General features: G+C 41.6%; 1 protein-coding gene across 1 annotated transcript in view; it reads right to left on the minus strand.

The window, feature by feature from the left end:
* Positions 1-352: 352 nt before the first annotated feature.
* The window catches only part of LOC100951421 (thioredoxin domain-containing protein 8), a 25,399-nt gene continuing 9,444 nt past the window's right edge, over positions 353-16,307 (minus strand). Inside the window, exons 4-7 of the mRNA XM_023510478.1 lie at positions 14,122-14,187; positions 1,507-1,572; positions 517-575; positions 353-437 (exon numbers count right to left, since the gene is read on the minus strand). Of these exons, the coding sequence (XP_023366246.1) occupies positions 353-437; positions 517-575; positions 1,507-1,572; positions 14,122-14,187 (276 nt within the window). The remainder of the gene's footprint in view (positions 438-516; positions 576-1,506; positions 1,573-14,121; positions 14,188-16,307) is intronic.

Below are 16,307 nucleotides of genomic sequence, written 5' to 3' on the forward strand. Positions count from 1 at the left end.
GCCGAGCCTATAGAAGAATTTTAGAGAGGTGATGTGAAAGGGAAAAATGACACAGTTCAAATACAAGAGGATGCACAGGAGAATTTTGTATGACAACAATGGCTGAATGTGGGGGAGGCTTCCACATGTTTGAAATGCACCAGGGCAACAAGGCGATTGTTTGTTCCTTGATCACTGTGAAGAATTGCATCTTTGGCAATCTCTGGAAAACCTGACAATCTGTTACTACTAACTTGGCTGTGCAGGGCCTGCATTGTGAAGGTCACACAATCACTGCTTGAGGAATGTGCTCCGAGCAGTAAACAGTAAGCTGGACAGTGGAGATGACACCATCTCCAATAGCCCAACCGTTTTAAGCAATTTTGCTGGGAGGTTGCAATGCGGTATTTAACCAGTAAAGCTTTAGACCAGAGGCCAATAGAACACTGTAATATTTGCTGAGAAGAAAAACACAAACACATTTGCTGTCGCCTTTTAAAATGTCACAAGTATATTTTGTCTTGGAGATCAGCTTACATTAGTTCTTGAATCTTCCCTTCCAACTTTTCAGCATCAGCTCCACATAATTCAAAAATCTGTTCACAAATACACAAAGGTGAAACTTTATTGGGTCAAGTACTGCAGAGATGCTGAGGCTTTGGGGAGTTTTGTTCCTGACTGTAAAGTTACTGCTCCTCATTTCTATCATCTGAAAGACACTTTAAATATAAATAGACATTGAACGTGTTAAACTCATGGTATTTTCACATTTGGCACCCTTGCAAAATTGTTTATGCTAAAGCTTTGCCAGATATCTGATTCTCCACAATAGTCCTCTCCCCTAAGATCAAAAACGTATGATGGTGTTGGAGATGAAGAAACACAATCATTGAAACTTCTCTGAGCTTTTTATACATCGGTTTTGAAGGCTCGCTAATTCGCATATTACTACGTGATCTTCTCAAAGCAAATGGCTTGTGATTGCCCGTTCTTCCCAGATAAAAGTATTACATTAGATTCTAGGAAGCACATTTTCTTTTCAAATTTTCACATCTCTGCATCAAGATGTATTTCCCAGTGGATGGTACGGTATATTTTAACTGGATATAATACTTTTTAGTAGTATATGAGATAATGGTGCATCTTTTATAAGCATCTTAAGTTTGATAAGATATAGACGTAAGAGACCCTTTTCATTTTCACTTTAGTATTAACTGTAATATGTGGTTGGAGGGAAGGGAGGGTGTGTGTAAGCTGAGGCTGGGGTTGAGCAAAGATTTGAGTTTCTAGTAAGGGTGGAGTTTAGCAGCCAGGAATAGTGTTAGGATTTTGGGACAGGGGGTTGAAAAGCCTGGAACGAACATCAGGGTTCAGTGTGTGTGTTCAGTGTGCTGCAGTGGACACGCCATCCCACGCTAATGATTCTGGGTCTTCAGCAGCAGTATTCTGTCTGAGGCCTGCCATTCTATTTGTTCCTTTAAAGTAAACCCCAGACTCGTGACTCCAGCTTGGACCCGGTTCACTTACCCGCTTGCCCATGACTCCACTTCTAATACAGCAAATTGTTCTTTTGATTCTTGAGAATAGGGTTACCTAAGTGTGGGTGCAGAATTTCATGGTTTATCTGAGTGTCTGCTTTGAAACCATCGTCTCTATAAATAGTTCTTTTGGCCTTGGCCGGGGGAGGTAGGTGTTAGAAATGATCTGCGTCCCTGGTAGTCTAGTGACTAGGGAAAAAAAGGTCTGCAAAAGATCTCTTTCCTAAGAATCAAGTGGCCACGCAGGTGGTAGCTGGATGGTGGTTCTGGGGCAGAAAGGGAGTTTCAGAGCCCTCCGAGAAATCTGAGGCCTGAGCTGGCACTGAGACAAAAACTTTTGGTGGGAACCTAGGCAGGGCTTTGCTACCTGAATGACCAGAGTTGGTAGGAAGAGAATGTTAAGCTTAGCAACGTGGCCAGTGTGCCCAACCCACTGTCAGCAAGCTAGGCACCGAGGAGAGACAAAAGAAGCCTTAGCCTGGTCCACAATAAGGCTGGAGGCTGGCGGAGAGGGAGTGATTTTTAAACTCCTTTCACTTGGGAGCATCAGGACCTCTAGACAGTCCAATCTGGTCTTAGAGGAAATTTTGGGGTGGAATGCAGAGTGTAAGAAGTTTGGGGTTCCATGTCAATCTCCGTTTTTCCCCTGGGAACTGGAAGGGCAGGTGTCCCTCTGTGGGAACAGTGGCTTCCCCTTGTTCTTCTCTTGTGGCTTCTGTCCAAAATCCCTCCCAAGCCTCTGTTCTCTGCTCCCCTGCCCCAGGAGTGCTTGACTCAAGGGAAGACACGTGAAAGACCCTCTGAACGGAAGAGCAGCTCGCAGAGGACGAGCAGCTGTTCCCTGCGTTCACCACCATGGGACGCCAGTCTGCTAGGCCCCCTGTGGTCCATAAGATGTTTTTGCCATCTTTATGGCCATAACCTTAATGGATCTGAACTTGCCTGCTTGTCTTAACCCCTTGCTTACTGCCCAATGGCAGTGTGGAACCAAAGAGAGCCGGGGGCCCTGGAAGGCGGCTTCTCTTCTTGGCGGAAACTGCCCCTTGGAAGGACAGTACAGGCCCTAGGAGTGTAAGAAATAAGAGGGCACAACCCTGAAAGGAAGATTTCCAGGGAGGCGGCATTTCCATGACTGTCAGGTTATGATATGACAGCCACCAAGGGCAGCCAGAAGCCACACGTGCAATAGGAGCCTTGGCTGCCGTGGAGTCTGACTCTTCTTTCACACTGAACCTTACACGGGTACTATCACCCACCCTGTCACTTGAGCCAGGAAACCAAAGTCACATTTAAAAAACTCATAAATTTACCACAAATTTTAACTGGATATAATACTTTTTAGTAGTATATGAGATAATGGTGCATCTTTTATAAGCATCTTAAGTTTGATAAGATATAGACGTAAGAGACCCTTTTCATTTTCACTTTAGTATTAACTGTATTATGTGGTTGGAGGGAAGGGAGGGTGTATGTAAGCTGAGGCTGGGATTGAGAATATAGTTTGGAGAATAATTATAGAACGAGCACACCGTGTAACCACACCTGGGTCAAGGTACAGAATTTTACCAGGACCCAGAAACCTCCCCTCTGCCACTGCCCGATGCCCTAAGGCAGCCACTATGCTGACTGACCTTCATTCTTCACAATAAATAGTTTTGCCTGTGTTTAAACTTTGATAGCTGGAATTTTACAGATAGTATTGTCTGTGTCTAGCCTCTTCCATTTGACATGAGGGGTATGAGATTTATCAGTGTCGTGGTAACCACATTCATTTTTCACTATGTTTTGAGTACTCTGTTGCATGAATATAACATAATTTATCCATTGTAGCTGTGATAAAGAGTGCTGCTAGAAACATTCCCACCCATATCTTTGTGGGGCTCTCTTAGTGGGCACATAAGCACTCTGTTGCATAACTAAAAGTGGGATTGTGGGGTTCTGCTCTAGTAGAAGCTACTTAACAGTTTCTTAAAATTATGCTGCATATACATTTAATTTGTCCTCCACCAGCAGAAGATGAGTATTCTGGTGGGTCCCCATCCTTGACAACACTTGGTCTCCCATCCAAGTATTACCCAGGCCCAGCCCTGCTTAGCTTCTGAGATCTGATGAGATTGGGCACGTTCAGGGTGTCATGGCTGTAGATCTTGACGAGCCTTGGTATTGCCCGTCTTTTTTGTGTTAGCCATTCTGTTGGCATTAGGTGACATTTAGCTCGTCTCCTAATTCCACGGATTTTACCTTGGTCAGCTTTCACCTGGACTTGAGCAACAGCTATATAATTTGTGTCTCTCTCTCAGTCTTGTGTTTCCTAAGTGCCTTCTTGTCCTTGAAGTTCAAGACCACAAATGCATCATGCCATCCTTCTTTGTAAATGTCCTCACTGTTTCCCCATAGCCATACAATCCAAGCTTCTTATAAGGCCTCCTTGACTTTGCCCTTGTTCTACCTCACTGTCACTCCGTACCATAAACTCTGAACTCCAGCAGCACTTTAGATGATTTGTCCATTTAATGAGTGCCTGCTGCAAGCGGGACTTACTGCAAACAAAACAGGTAAGATCCCCTCCTGGAGCTCAATTGCTAGTGATAATTTTATACCATGGTTGTATTATTATTCAAATCATTTCTGACATTTACCCATGCTATCTTGTAACTCGGCTTCTTCCCATCTTTTCTCACTTGCTAATCTCAAGTATCCTTCAAGATGGGTTAACTTTATACTCTGTATATTGCACTATTAAGTAACTGAGTTTTGCTTTCTGTCTTCCTCATGAGACCAAGGATGGACCTGCACCTTCATTTTTCCTTCATATTTTTAGTTTCTAGCCTAGAACCTTACAGAGAGTAGATGCTCTATTGATGATTTTACGTCTGCATTGAGCTAAGCTGATTTCTGGTCATTGAAGTACAGAGCCACGACTCTGGGCAGTTCTAAGTTTCAGGGACTAGGTATTACCTGCCTTATTCTTTTTGTCCAGTTTGCCAAAGACAAATGTTGCATTTGAGATCCCCTATCTAGCACTGGGCTTTGCATACAGGAACTTAACAAATGGATTTAATGGATGAGCAGTAGCTTATTCATATGAGCTCGGGCAATTACGTTCATGGAGTCATCCTAGAGAAAGTGCTACATACGTCATTGCTGAACATCACTGCAGTCACCTTCAAAGTAGTCCCCTTGGGAAGCCATGCACTGATGCCATGGCCTAGTTCACCCTTCAAAGCCATTTCAGAACTTTTTTTCTGGAATGGCCATCAGAGCTGTTGTTGTATAAGGTCAGACAATTAAGTTTGAAAACTCATACTAAAAAAGGTGCTACATACGTCACTGCTGAATAACACTATAGTCACCAGATGGCCAAGGGGAACACTTCAAAGGCGATCATAGGGATAGTCAGCAATAAGGTATGTAGCACTTTTTCTAGGATAAGTTCTTGAGTTTAATTGTCTGCCCTTGTCAAAGGATATTTCATAAGCAGCATTCTTTTGAGAAGATATGTATGCAAGGCTATTACATATGATTTCTGCCCAGGATGCTTTCTGACTTTAATCTCTCAAAGGCACGCTCCATTCTGCAGCCTTAAGAAATGGGCTTGCTTCTCTCTTCTCAAGGGCTTCATTTCTGTCTTTTATTTATTTACTTTTTTTTTTTTTGAGACAGAGTCTCACTTTGTTGGCCTTGGCAGAGTGCCATGGCATTATAGCTCACAGCAACCTCTAACTCTTGGCCTGCAGTGATCCCTCCGCCTCAGCTTCCCAAGAAGCTGGGACTACAAGTGCCCACCATAATGATTTTTTAGAGACGGGGTCTCACTCTGGCTCAGGCTGATCTTGAGCTCCTGAACTCAAGCAATCCACCTGCCTCGGCCTCTCAGAGTGCTAGGGTTACGGGTGTGAGTCATCAGGCCCGGCCTACCGTGCCTTATTCTCCTGCCACCCTCTAAGTGACTACTAATGCAAATGATAAGCTCCAGTTTGCTGAGGCCCGTGGGATGGGCAGGGTGGCGAGGGCTCTTCATTCATAACTCAGCTGTCTAAGCCCAGCAATCATTTTTCAAAAAAATATTTTATTACGAATATTTTAAAACTTATTTTTAAAAATAAAATAGAGAGGACTGCCCTCCCCCCCAATTCCTCAGGTTCAATCAGAGGCAGTTTGTTTTCTTTTAATGCCAAGGACATTTAATCACTTACAAAAAGTCTATTACCCTTCCTGGGAAATTCCAAAGAGACTGGAGACAGTGTTTCCCTCCTAACAAATGGACTTGACAGTTTAAATGAGACTTCAGAGTCTGACTAATGACACACTCATAGAGTCATTATCATAAAACGCCTTGGCCAGCTGATAGACGATTATGGCTGAATGAATACTGAAGTTATATTTAGACTAGCTGTATGAGAACTCATCAGTTTTCCAGACATTTGTACGTAGTTAAGACAACAACAAACAACATAAAGATCTAAAACACCAACCAGCACAAGACAAATTTTGGGGGATGGCTGTAGAAGTGCTTGTACATACAATGCAATTTCATAATTTATAATGATATTATATTCTTTCTCTTTTTAAAGAAGGGTTTACAAATGCATTAAATGGTTGATTAAAATGAAAAACATTAATATGACGTATGTCTAATATGAGAAGTTTTAAAAGTACCTCCTCCTTCTCGGGAGAGGTGGACAGTGTTAATTTCTGCCTGACCTATCTTGGCTCCTTTCTTTGACTTCACCGCACTCACCTCTTCCCTAGAACCACCTGCACCATGTTGCAGATGTTTAAACACTTCCCTTTCGACTTTCAACAATGCCTTACAAGTATAAGGAGCTTGATTAAGGTTTTTAATATTGAGCTAAATCAAATCAAGAAGGCAGCTTGAATTCATATGCACTCAAATTTAAGAAAAGGGTCTATATTTGGGTGGCTGAGGTTGGAGGATTACTTGAGGCCATGAGTGCAAGACAAGCCTTGGCAAACATTGTGAGACCCATCCCTTTTTCTCTCTCTCTGTGTGTGTATATATATTTGTGTGTATAAATACACACAAATTTGTATATGTATTATATATGTATAAAATCAGGCTGTGGTGGCACATTCCTGTAGTCCCAACTACTTGGAGGCTGAGGCAGGAGGACGGCTTGAGCTCAGGAGTTCAAGGCTGTAATGAGCTATGATCCTGCCACTGCACTCCAGCCTGGGGAACAGAACTTGACCCTGTCTATCTCTTATTAATTTTTTTTCTTATCTCTATTGGCCTTTTTTTCAACTTGTTCTAATAATGAAATATTATAACGTGCACCTGGTTTTATTGTTCCAGTCCTGAGTTTCCATTGCCATGGCTGGTTTTATAGTAATGGTTGCATAGAAAGATATGACAAGCACCCTGACCCTCATAATGACCTGGATCCCCGAGTGGTCCTAGGAAGGGTCATTCTTCCTAGGTATATACACATGTACCTGAAGTTCATTGCAAGAGAGAGACCACTCCTCTGTGTCCTCTAACAGAAGGGGATGCCAGAAGTCTATACTGGACCTTTCTGAACGCCACAAATGCAGACCTTTTCCTCATTAATTTTGCTTTGTATTCTTTGCTATAATAAATCTTAACTAGGAATATAACTTCCTACTGAGACTATAAGTCCTTCAGGTGAATCACCAAAAGAAACACTCTTATATTTCAACAATTTAAAATTTAAAGAAGAGGAGAGTTGGAACAAGGGGAGGAAATGCAAGGGGTGGATGCCCCAAATTCAGTAATCAAGATGAATAATGTTTTCATAAATAATAAATACAAGTATTAAAAATTAATGCAAAAATCCGTGATAAAAAATATCAAACATCATAGTTGCAATATCCTGGCTCACTTGCCTCACTCTGGAGAAGAGACACACACAGGCCTTTTTGTTGCCAAAGTTGAAAGCAGCATTTTTAGGAGTAGCGCTAAAAGTTGTTGCCCTTGGCCCACGTTCCCTCCCATCTCACTTAGTTCTTGCCCTTCTAGTCAGTTACCTCTGCCAAGGGATCAACTACTTGTGGGGGGGGCTGATAGGGAATCCCTTTTAGGGGTCTGCACCCTTTAGACCCCTGAAGACCATGTAAGAGTTAGTTTTATTTTATTTTTTTTAAGTTTGTTTCATGCAGAGCCCCTCTGTGTCAACACAATCCTTGACAGGTTGAGTATCATTGGGTAGGAAACGCCTGACTGTTAAGTTGACTCAGCTTAAATGGATGTTGTAAATTTTCAAAGAGCTTTAGAGGTCTCTCATAAACTTTACTTCTACATTTCTATTTCTTTATACATTTTCAGGGACATGGGCATGCACGGCTAGCTGCTGGGGCCTAATGATAGCTACAATTTATAGTATGTACTAATGGACACTTTATAGATATTATTGCAGATTTCATGGTGTTTGTTCAAGGGCAGGTTTTGTAGTCCCTATTTCACAGAGAAGGAAACCGAGACTCAAGGTGTTTATAATACATCCCCAAGGTCACCCACCAGTAAGAGGCAGACCTGGGGATCAACCTATAGCCATCTGACTCCAGAGATGGCAAAGACTAGCTGCAAATAATCTTCTGGGAGATGGATCAAGCAGGGTTGTTTAAGAAGCAGAACAGCAAGCATTTGGGAAGGCGATTCTCCAGCGACCAATATTCTCCTCACTTCCTATTGTTCCACCCTATTCTCCTACTTTGCCCTTGAGTCCGCCAAGTTTGCCCTCTTTCTAGCACACTGTGGTACTGCCTGCTTGGAGTCTTTTGATATCTTTGCCTACTTTAAGGAGCGTGTTGTTGGAAATGGGTTTCATGATCTCAACAGGAGTCCTATAGCTTGCAAAAATAAGAGTGTGAGCTTCTTCCCACTTAACGTGATAGCTCAGTCCAGCAGATGAGTTTTTCTAAATTATTCACTTGTACTCACTCTTATTAGTGGACCAAAGTGCTTGGGAAGCTAGTCCATTTTACTTTGTCAAAGAATGAAAGAGGGAGTCTTTTGATGGTTGGCTTATATTTAAGCAAGTGACCCAACCTTGCTAATTCTTTATTTCTTTCCCTTTCTATACTCCATGAACATATACCAATCCATGGGTCTAGAACCAAAGTTAACCTCAGTGATCCATTGATGGGCTTTAGAGGGTCATTGAATACCTTAGTATTCGTTTCAGTTTATGGGCAGATGTTCCTTTGTCTGGAGAGAAAGAGTTTACAGTCATTATTGAATTTTAAGAGCGTCTATAAATCAAATTTATGAACTACTTACAATAGAACACAGTGTAATATTCTGGTTACAAAAACCAGCCAAAGTTTGGAGACTTGCACTTGGAACACACCATAGGCATGAACTTACTACAATTAATCTTCCCGGAACATGGTGTGATATCCTAGATGAAAACACTAAGGAATACAGCAGGAAGAAACAAGCCTGCCTTATTTATCACCTATCATTTGCCTTGGCTCTCCTTTGCCCTAAAACTATGACATAATTACAGCCATTCCTTATATTGGATCCTTGCCAAATGTTCATCCAACTTCTGTCTGAAAACTTCCAGTGACCAGAGAATATCCATCATCTATCATGGCCCTAGATCATCATATATATAGCTTCATTTGTTTTAGGTTTTTAAAGTTTAATTTATTTTTATTTTATATATTTCAAAAATACTTCGATATGGGCTAGAATCTAGGGCAAGATAAAATAATGAAACTATTCAAGGAGAAGACAGCATGGGGATGGCAGTTGGAGAGTGCCAGGAAACCATGGTAAAGAAGTTGAGCCAACATCATCCTGAGAGTCTTGGCAGTAACAGCAAAAAGAGAAACCCAAGGGATTCCCTAATGCTTCTGTAAGGAAGCAGACCACATTTTCAAGGGAGGCGAATAACTCTAACTCCGTGTTCCAGGAGGAATCACCATAATGATTTTTATATCATGTACATTTAAAAAGACATAGTGGACAGGTGGCTCTTTGCCAGATGCTTTACCAGAAATGTGAAGCCATTTCTCATAAGAATCCTTAATAGAAACCGGACTCCAGGTTTTTACTTTTTCAGTAATAACAGATACATAGCACTTAACTGCTTTAATAAGGCAATTTTCCATGGTGCTGTCCCAGATAAAAGAGAGGAGCATATATAGGGAGGTGGGCTCGAAGAATTGAATTTGGCTTTTCTCACCCCCAACCCCACTGGAAAACAGTGGATGTCAGTGGAGGCCTTCCTAGTCAATTCTGTTGAAAAAGGAAGGAAGTTCCCATGCATTTCCCATGAACATGTCTTTTTGCCTGGCCATCCCAAAGCTCCTCTGGTCCCAGTGACTCTCCTTGCAGACCACTGTGCAGCAGGACCTGGGGGGAGTTTCAGAAGGTCATGGCTTCACTACATTTCTGGAGGCACTGGCAGAGGTGGCCACCTTGCAGACTGCTGCAGTGCTGCTCAGAAACCAAAGGCTGGGGGCTAAGGAACAAGAGCAAGAGATTTGTAATACAGTCCTGTAGGATGTCCTCCTCCTCCTTGTCATCTGCACAGGAGAATGACATTCTTTGTTAAATAGAGCCAATGTGGCAAACTTTTCTGGGTGTTTTCAAATGATATCTAAGCCAATTGAGGTATGAATCTGTCAGGAGACATGATTACAGGTATAAACAAAGTTTAGAAGTCGATTCCTCAGTAATAATGTGACATATATGATCTCAATGAGAAATTCAAGTCTCAAGAAAAATTCTTGGGACATAACTTGTTGGCTGACTCTGGAATTAGAATATGGGGTGGAAATCAGCTTAATGGAGAGTGAATTTTATTTTATTTTCCAATAGCTACCTGGAAGATAATTCAGAGTTGGAATCCTTAGTGATCCTTAGAATGCAGGTGTTTGGTTCTTTCAATTCAGAAGAGATTCGTATCCTTCAGACTCCAGTTAAATAATTGTTTATACGAGTTTCCTCTACTCCCACTTAATGAGGAGACTACCATCTCCATATAGAACTGAGACCAAGCAGTGCCAAGCCTTTCCTCAAAAGCATAGCTTGGAAGTGCTCAAAAGCCCAGATACATAATCAGTTGAGAACTCAGAGTCTTATATCATAATAAAACTGAGTAAAAACCATTGAGTGGCAGCAGCCACCCAGCAATGACACCTTTGGAAGGAATGAAACCAGAAAACCATAGAGTGGGAGATGAATTTGTCCAAGTTGGCACTGGGACAGAATCAGAATCAGAATCAGGAGAGGAGGCAGAGCTGGCAGTGGGACGCAGGAGGAGACAGAAGCATCCACTCTTTCATTCACTGGCTCATTCACTCATTCATCACACTCGTGATGAGAGTTTGATGTCCACCTGGGATTCTTTTAGACATTGGCCTTTCAAATCAGACACGTATTCCTCCAGGTGCTTGGAAAAGTATGAGAAAATACATGAAATTAAGATCTGCGTTAAACAGAAGAGTAGGGTTTGCAATAGTAGATTGGGTCAAAATTATGGAGAAACCTGAATCCCAGCCTTACACACAAGGGTTTCACCTTGATTCGTAGGCAATGCAGGTCGAAGAGCACCAAATTTTAAATAAGGGAATGAGATACATGGAGCTGTGAGTGGGTCTGTTTGGAGATGAGAACAGAGCTATGGCACGAACTTGGGATGAGTGGAGCTATTGCAATTGTCTAAGTCAGAGGTATTTATAGCTGGAACTAGAAGTAGGGACGCCATTGTTGAAGCAGAGAAAGCAAAGTCTTGGGGAACACTTATACCTGAACGTGGCAGGAGTTGGAGAAGCCAGAGGGGAGCCTTGGGGAGATGTCAGGGATAGAAGCTAAAAGAATATAGAGGCTGATTCGTTATGGTGCTGGTGTAGCAGAGGAAAGCAAGGATTGAGGATTGGCTATTTGAATTAGGTGCTGGGAGATCCTTTGTGACTTTCAAGAAAGTAGCTGAAGGAGTGAGTGGAACGCAGGAATTGGAAGCAGCATCTTCTATTCTTTTAAGAATTAGACCCTGAAGGGAGGAGAGAAGTCTGGGAGAAATTCAGGTATGTTTATTAGAAATGTTTTGGTGGCAAGTCTAAGGAGACAGTCCAAGGTTCAGGTATGGACGAATTCAGTGTTCCATTGCTGCCTCTTGTCTGGACTCTGCACTCCCCGTAAGGAGGATTCATTTCCAGGTTCCATATGGTGACAAATTAGCTGTACTAGTTTCAGCTTTCTATCTTCCCAAATCCAAACCCAGTAATATAAAAAGACTAGGCCTTTGCCTAGCTGCTCAAGTGAAGTCCTTAAATGAGCTCTGGTTTGCTTGGACTGGGTGGCCTGGAGTTTGGGGCCAATTGCTGATGGAGAATGGGCTTGGAGATGGAGCCCTAAGGAAGCACATGGGCTGAGAATGGGAAAGGGGGTGATTCCTCGGAGGAAAATCAGAGAACTGTTAGTAGAGAATGGAGAATGGGTGCTGGGTGACAAAAACGGTGTCCAAACTCCAAGCTTGAAAGACTGACAGATGAAGGCTTGGAGCAGAAGGGAAGGACTACAGTCAAGGAATGTGAGTGGAGTTCATTTCAAAAGGGGAAACTTTCTTATTTCTGAGATGAGAGAAAAAGAGAAAATAATAAAAGATAATACATGGGTCACTATGAGAGTTTTGAGACAAATTGTGTTATGTATGGCCCGTCATTTCCCTTTAGGAAACACAGTCAACAGCGTTCTTCCTGATTCACCAGTGGAAGTTTCAACTTGCCCGGCTTTTCTGTGTTGCTGGAGGGTCATTGTTTCCATCTGTGCAGATTTTATGTTTTTTGATTTTTGTGAGTCTCAAAACTTTCATAATGACCCATGCAGATAGAAAATTTGACATGCAAATAGGCTAAACTGAAAGCATAAGTTAAATAGCTTTAATTTTCAAGCAAAAGCCCAAAGGAGAGAATATGCAGCATTTTTGTTAATAATTTAAATCTATTACATCAATGATATTGAAGTATATACAGATAGAAAGTGAAAATAAAATTTGCTAGCATATCAAATGCTTTCATTCTTCATACAGCAGACGTAATCTTTACAAAGCTTAAGCATGAATTTCCTTAACGTATATTCTTCATAACATTTTTTACTTGTACACCATGTCATATAGAACACGTATTATAATTCACGTAACCATTCTACTGAAAAAAGACATTTCAATTACTTCCTGTTTTAAAACGAGAAAGAATGCTACAGTTATCATACACTTAGCTGTTTATTTTTTCCTCAGATACTTGCGCAGCAAATTTCCTTGGAGTGGGGAGTTGTGTTAAAGGAAATGAGCGTCTTGTGTCCCTTAGTGTGCTGCAGAATCGCATTTCATGAGGTACTCACAATGGTCAGTGTGCCCAGCCCCATACGAATGGACTGGTTTCCCCACATGCTCAACGTTGTAGACATTTTATTTCATCAGTGTTGTTAGGGCGAAGGGGGTCCCAGTTCCCTGAACCCAGCTGACCAGGTTCGACTACTTGACTGAGCTAGAAAGTTCAACTGAGGCACGGCAGTAATTGAAAACAAAAATGAATGAAAACAGAAAATAAAATTGGAGCAGCACAGCCCATGTAAATAGAGAGCAAAAGTAACCTGCGCAAGTTTCAGAGGAATGGAGAGAAATTGTATTTAGGATGAACAGAGAGAAAGTTCAGGGCGCTTCCAAAGAGAAGTTTAGAAGCACTTCCTAAGTTGGAAAGGAGTCCCTCTCCTGAAGGAGCAGAGGGGAGAGAAACAGATGCAAAGGCCTGCAGGGGTATAAATACTCTCTCTGGTGTGAAATTGGCTGCAAGTCTTTCACTGGCCTCTCTGCACCCCTAGGCAGTATTGTCCTTTTCTACTGGTCATTGATTGTCTCTTTCTATGGGTCATTGGTTACCTAGGTTACTTCATACTGACATCTTTATGGGCCTTCCAGCCTTCCTGGTTCAGTGGGTCCAGCTCCTCTCCCACCACCTTGAAGCCCCTTTCTTAGTGTCCCTTCTAAAATATCTTCAAGATAACTACCATAACATGCCTGTACTTATGCCAGGGGTCTAAACACTTTAGTCATGTTAATTCATTTAATTTTCACAATAACCCTCTAAGGAAAAAATTTATTATGATGCAGGTTTTTATAAATAGGGAAACTAAGATAGAAAGAGATTAAGTAAACTGCTCAAAGGACATTGTAGAAGTTATATTTGAACCATGAGAACCTGAACTTGAGAACCTTTGTGTCCCAGGGCTGGTCTACATTGCCTTGTGACAGGTTTGATTAACATTTCCTCAACCGTTGTTAACAACTTGTATACATTTGTGTGAGAATTTCATCATGTCCTTCTCTGGAAGATTCTTGATGGTTCTGCCTCAGGATAGAGGTAACAGTGGGAGAATTTATATGAATTTGTACACTTCAGATGGTCTGAGTGGGGAGATTGATTATATACCATATATATATTTTTTGCTCCCTTGACAGTATGTAACCTTCAGAAACTAAAATTGTTAAGTATTAAAAATAAAGGCAGTTGTTTCACCCACTCATGATAACCTAGGTTTTTTTGGGGGGGGGGGGAGACTCTGATGGTTCTAGAATCTAATTTGACCCAGCTGGTTACCATGAAAACCTACCTGATAGTTCTTCTTGAACATCTGGAATGTGGGAAGTGCTTTGACATTACAAGTTTCAGCCAATTCCTGGGCAAGAAAAGAAATGGCATGAATCCACAGTTTTGCTGGACGCTCTCTACACCAAGCGTATTGTCTGGTAACTTCTCAGGAGATATGTCTGGAAGTCTAGGGATGCTATTCCAGCATCCTTGGGCTTTTTCATGCCAGTGCTCTAAGAGATGGGTGAGAGGTGGAGACCACAACAGAACGGAAAGCTGACCGGCTAAATGAGCTCTATTGAAATGATTGCAGGGGGCCCCCAGTGAAACCCAGTATGGAAAGAGCCTACTGCAAAAGTGGGAAAGAATAAACAAATCTCTATAATTCATACTTGAGATGTGGGATGGTGGACTGGTCTAATGTTTTAAGTTGAGGCTTACATGTTTTTCTCTTTTAAGCTCTATCATCTTCACTGCCCATCTTTATTTGTGAAAGATTTAGAGCCAAAGGGCAAGAAAATATGTCAGAATCCTAGTTGTTTTAATCCATCCCCAACTGCTTCTAAATAGAAGTTTCTGCTTATTTTCTTTAGGAGTCAAAAGAAAACTAGCCACCCACAGGACCGCCAGCATTGGTCATCTCTCTGGAACATACCTATCACTTCATTGGGATGAAATCTCGTTCCCTGTCACCCACCACACACATACAGAATTAGAATTTTCATAACCACAGTAACGACAACAACCAATAAACAAAATACTCTTAGGCATCGTGCATGTTTTTGCCCCTTAAAAGACAAAGAGGTGTCATGAAAAGCCAGACAGTAACACATGTTGGTGAGGATGGGGAGAAACCAGAAGTCGTGTACCTTGCTGGTGGGAACATGAGATGATGCAGCCACTTTGGAAAGCAGAGGCTTAGTTCCCCAAGAGTTAAGCAGAGAGTTACATATGATTCAACAATTCTGCTTCTAGATATATACCCAAGAGAAATCAAAACTTTTGTTCACACAGAAACTTGTATGCTCATGTTTATAGCGGTATGATGCATCATGGCTAAAAGGTACAAACAAGACCATCAGTGGATGAGTGGATAAATAAAAGATGGTCCATCCATACAACAGAAAAAGATTTAAGGCAAAAAGGAATACATTACTGATACATTTACAATATAGATGAAGCTTGAAAACTTGAGCTAAGTGCAAGAAGCCAGTTATTGAAGACCATCTAGTCTAGGATTGCTTCTAAGTGAAATGTTCAGAATAAGCAAATCTATAGACAAGACTGGAGATTTATGGTTGCCGAGGGTTGGGGGTGGGAAACGGAGGGAACTGAGTGTGACTGCTAAATACACAGTGGATTTTTATAGAATGATGAAAATATTATAAAACTGATGTGATGGTTACACAACTCTATCCTAGCTGTGTTATATTATAGTATCTAATTCTGAATTCACAGCATCCGAGTCAGCCTTAAGGGCAATTTGCACTGCCACACTTTAATGAAGCTTGAAGGAAATAAAGAAATGGAATCTCTATTATGCTCTGGGCACTATGTCATATTTCATGTATTTTATCTCATGTTTATCATCTGTTTAACAGATGAAGAAACTGAAATTTATAGAGGTTAAATGCTAATAGGTCTCAAAAACATGGTAGGGCAGGAGAGAATAGTAAATAACATTTTTTTTCATTCTAAAGCTCCAATTCAAACTAATGTACGCACCGGCTTCTTGTTATTGAAATTAGCAAACATTAGGAAGAATAATTTTGTAGAGACATTGTGGGTGCCAATAACGCGCATTTTGATTGGGAATGTGAGGCTGATTATTTGGGGGACGGTGGGATGAGGAAGGATGGATCTACAGACATGAGGGAGGGATTTCCTGGAATTCCTTGGGATGTTTTAAAAAGCCATAAAAAGCTTAAAATATAGAAAAAGGAAAGCAAGGTCTATTGAAATGTCGATAATGCATTGAGTTGAGTTGGGTTTTAGAACTTAATTAATACTCTATCACAGCCTTTAGAAGTTAATTAATAATCTATCCAGGGATGAAAATCCTGGTTAGCCTGCCTGGAGCAAGTCTGCTGAGGAAGATTCTGGGGCAGAGTCCAGAGCCAGTGGTATGGAACGTGGGCTGTGATTAGCGAGACCCGTGGCAGCATGAGTGAGGGCAGGGTGGGCAGGAGAGCCACGTGTTTGCTGACC

This window comes from Otolemur garnettii, unplaced genomic scaffold (genome assembly GCF_000181295.1).
Source record: "Otolemur garnettii isolate 467f Iridium unplaced genomic scaffold, OtoGar3 scaffold00014, whole genome shotgun sequence".
Taxonomy (NCBI): Eukaryota; Metazoa; Chordata; class Mammalia; order Primates; family Galagidae; genus Otolemur; species Otolemur garnettii.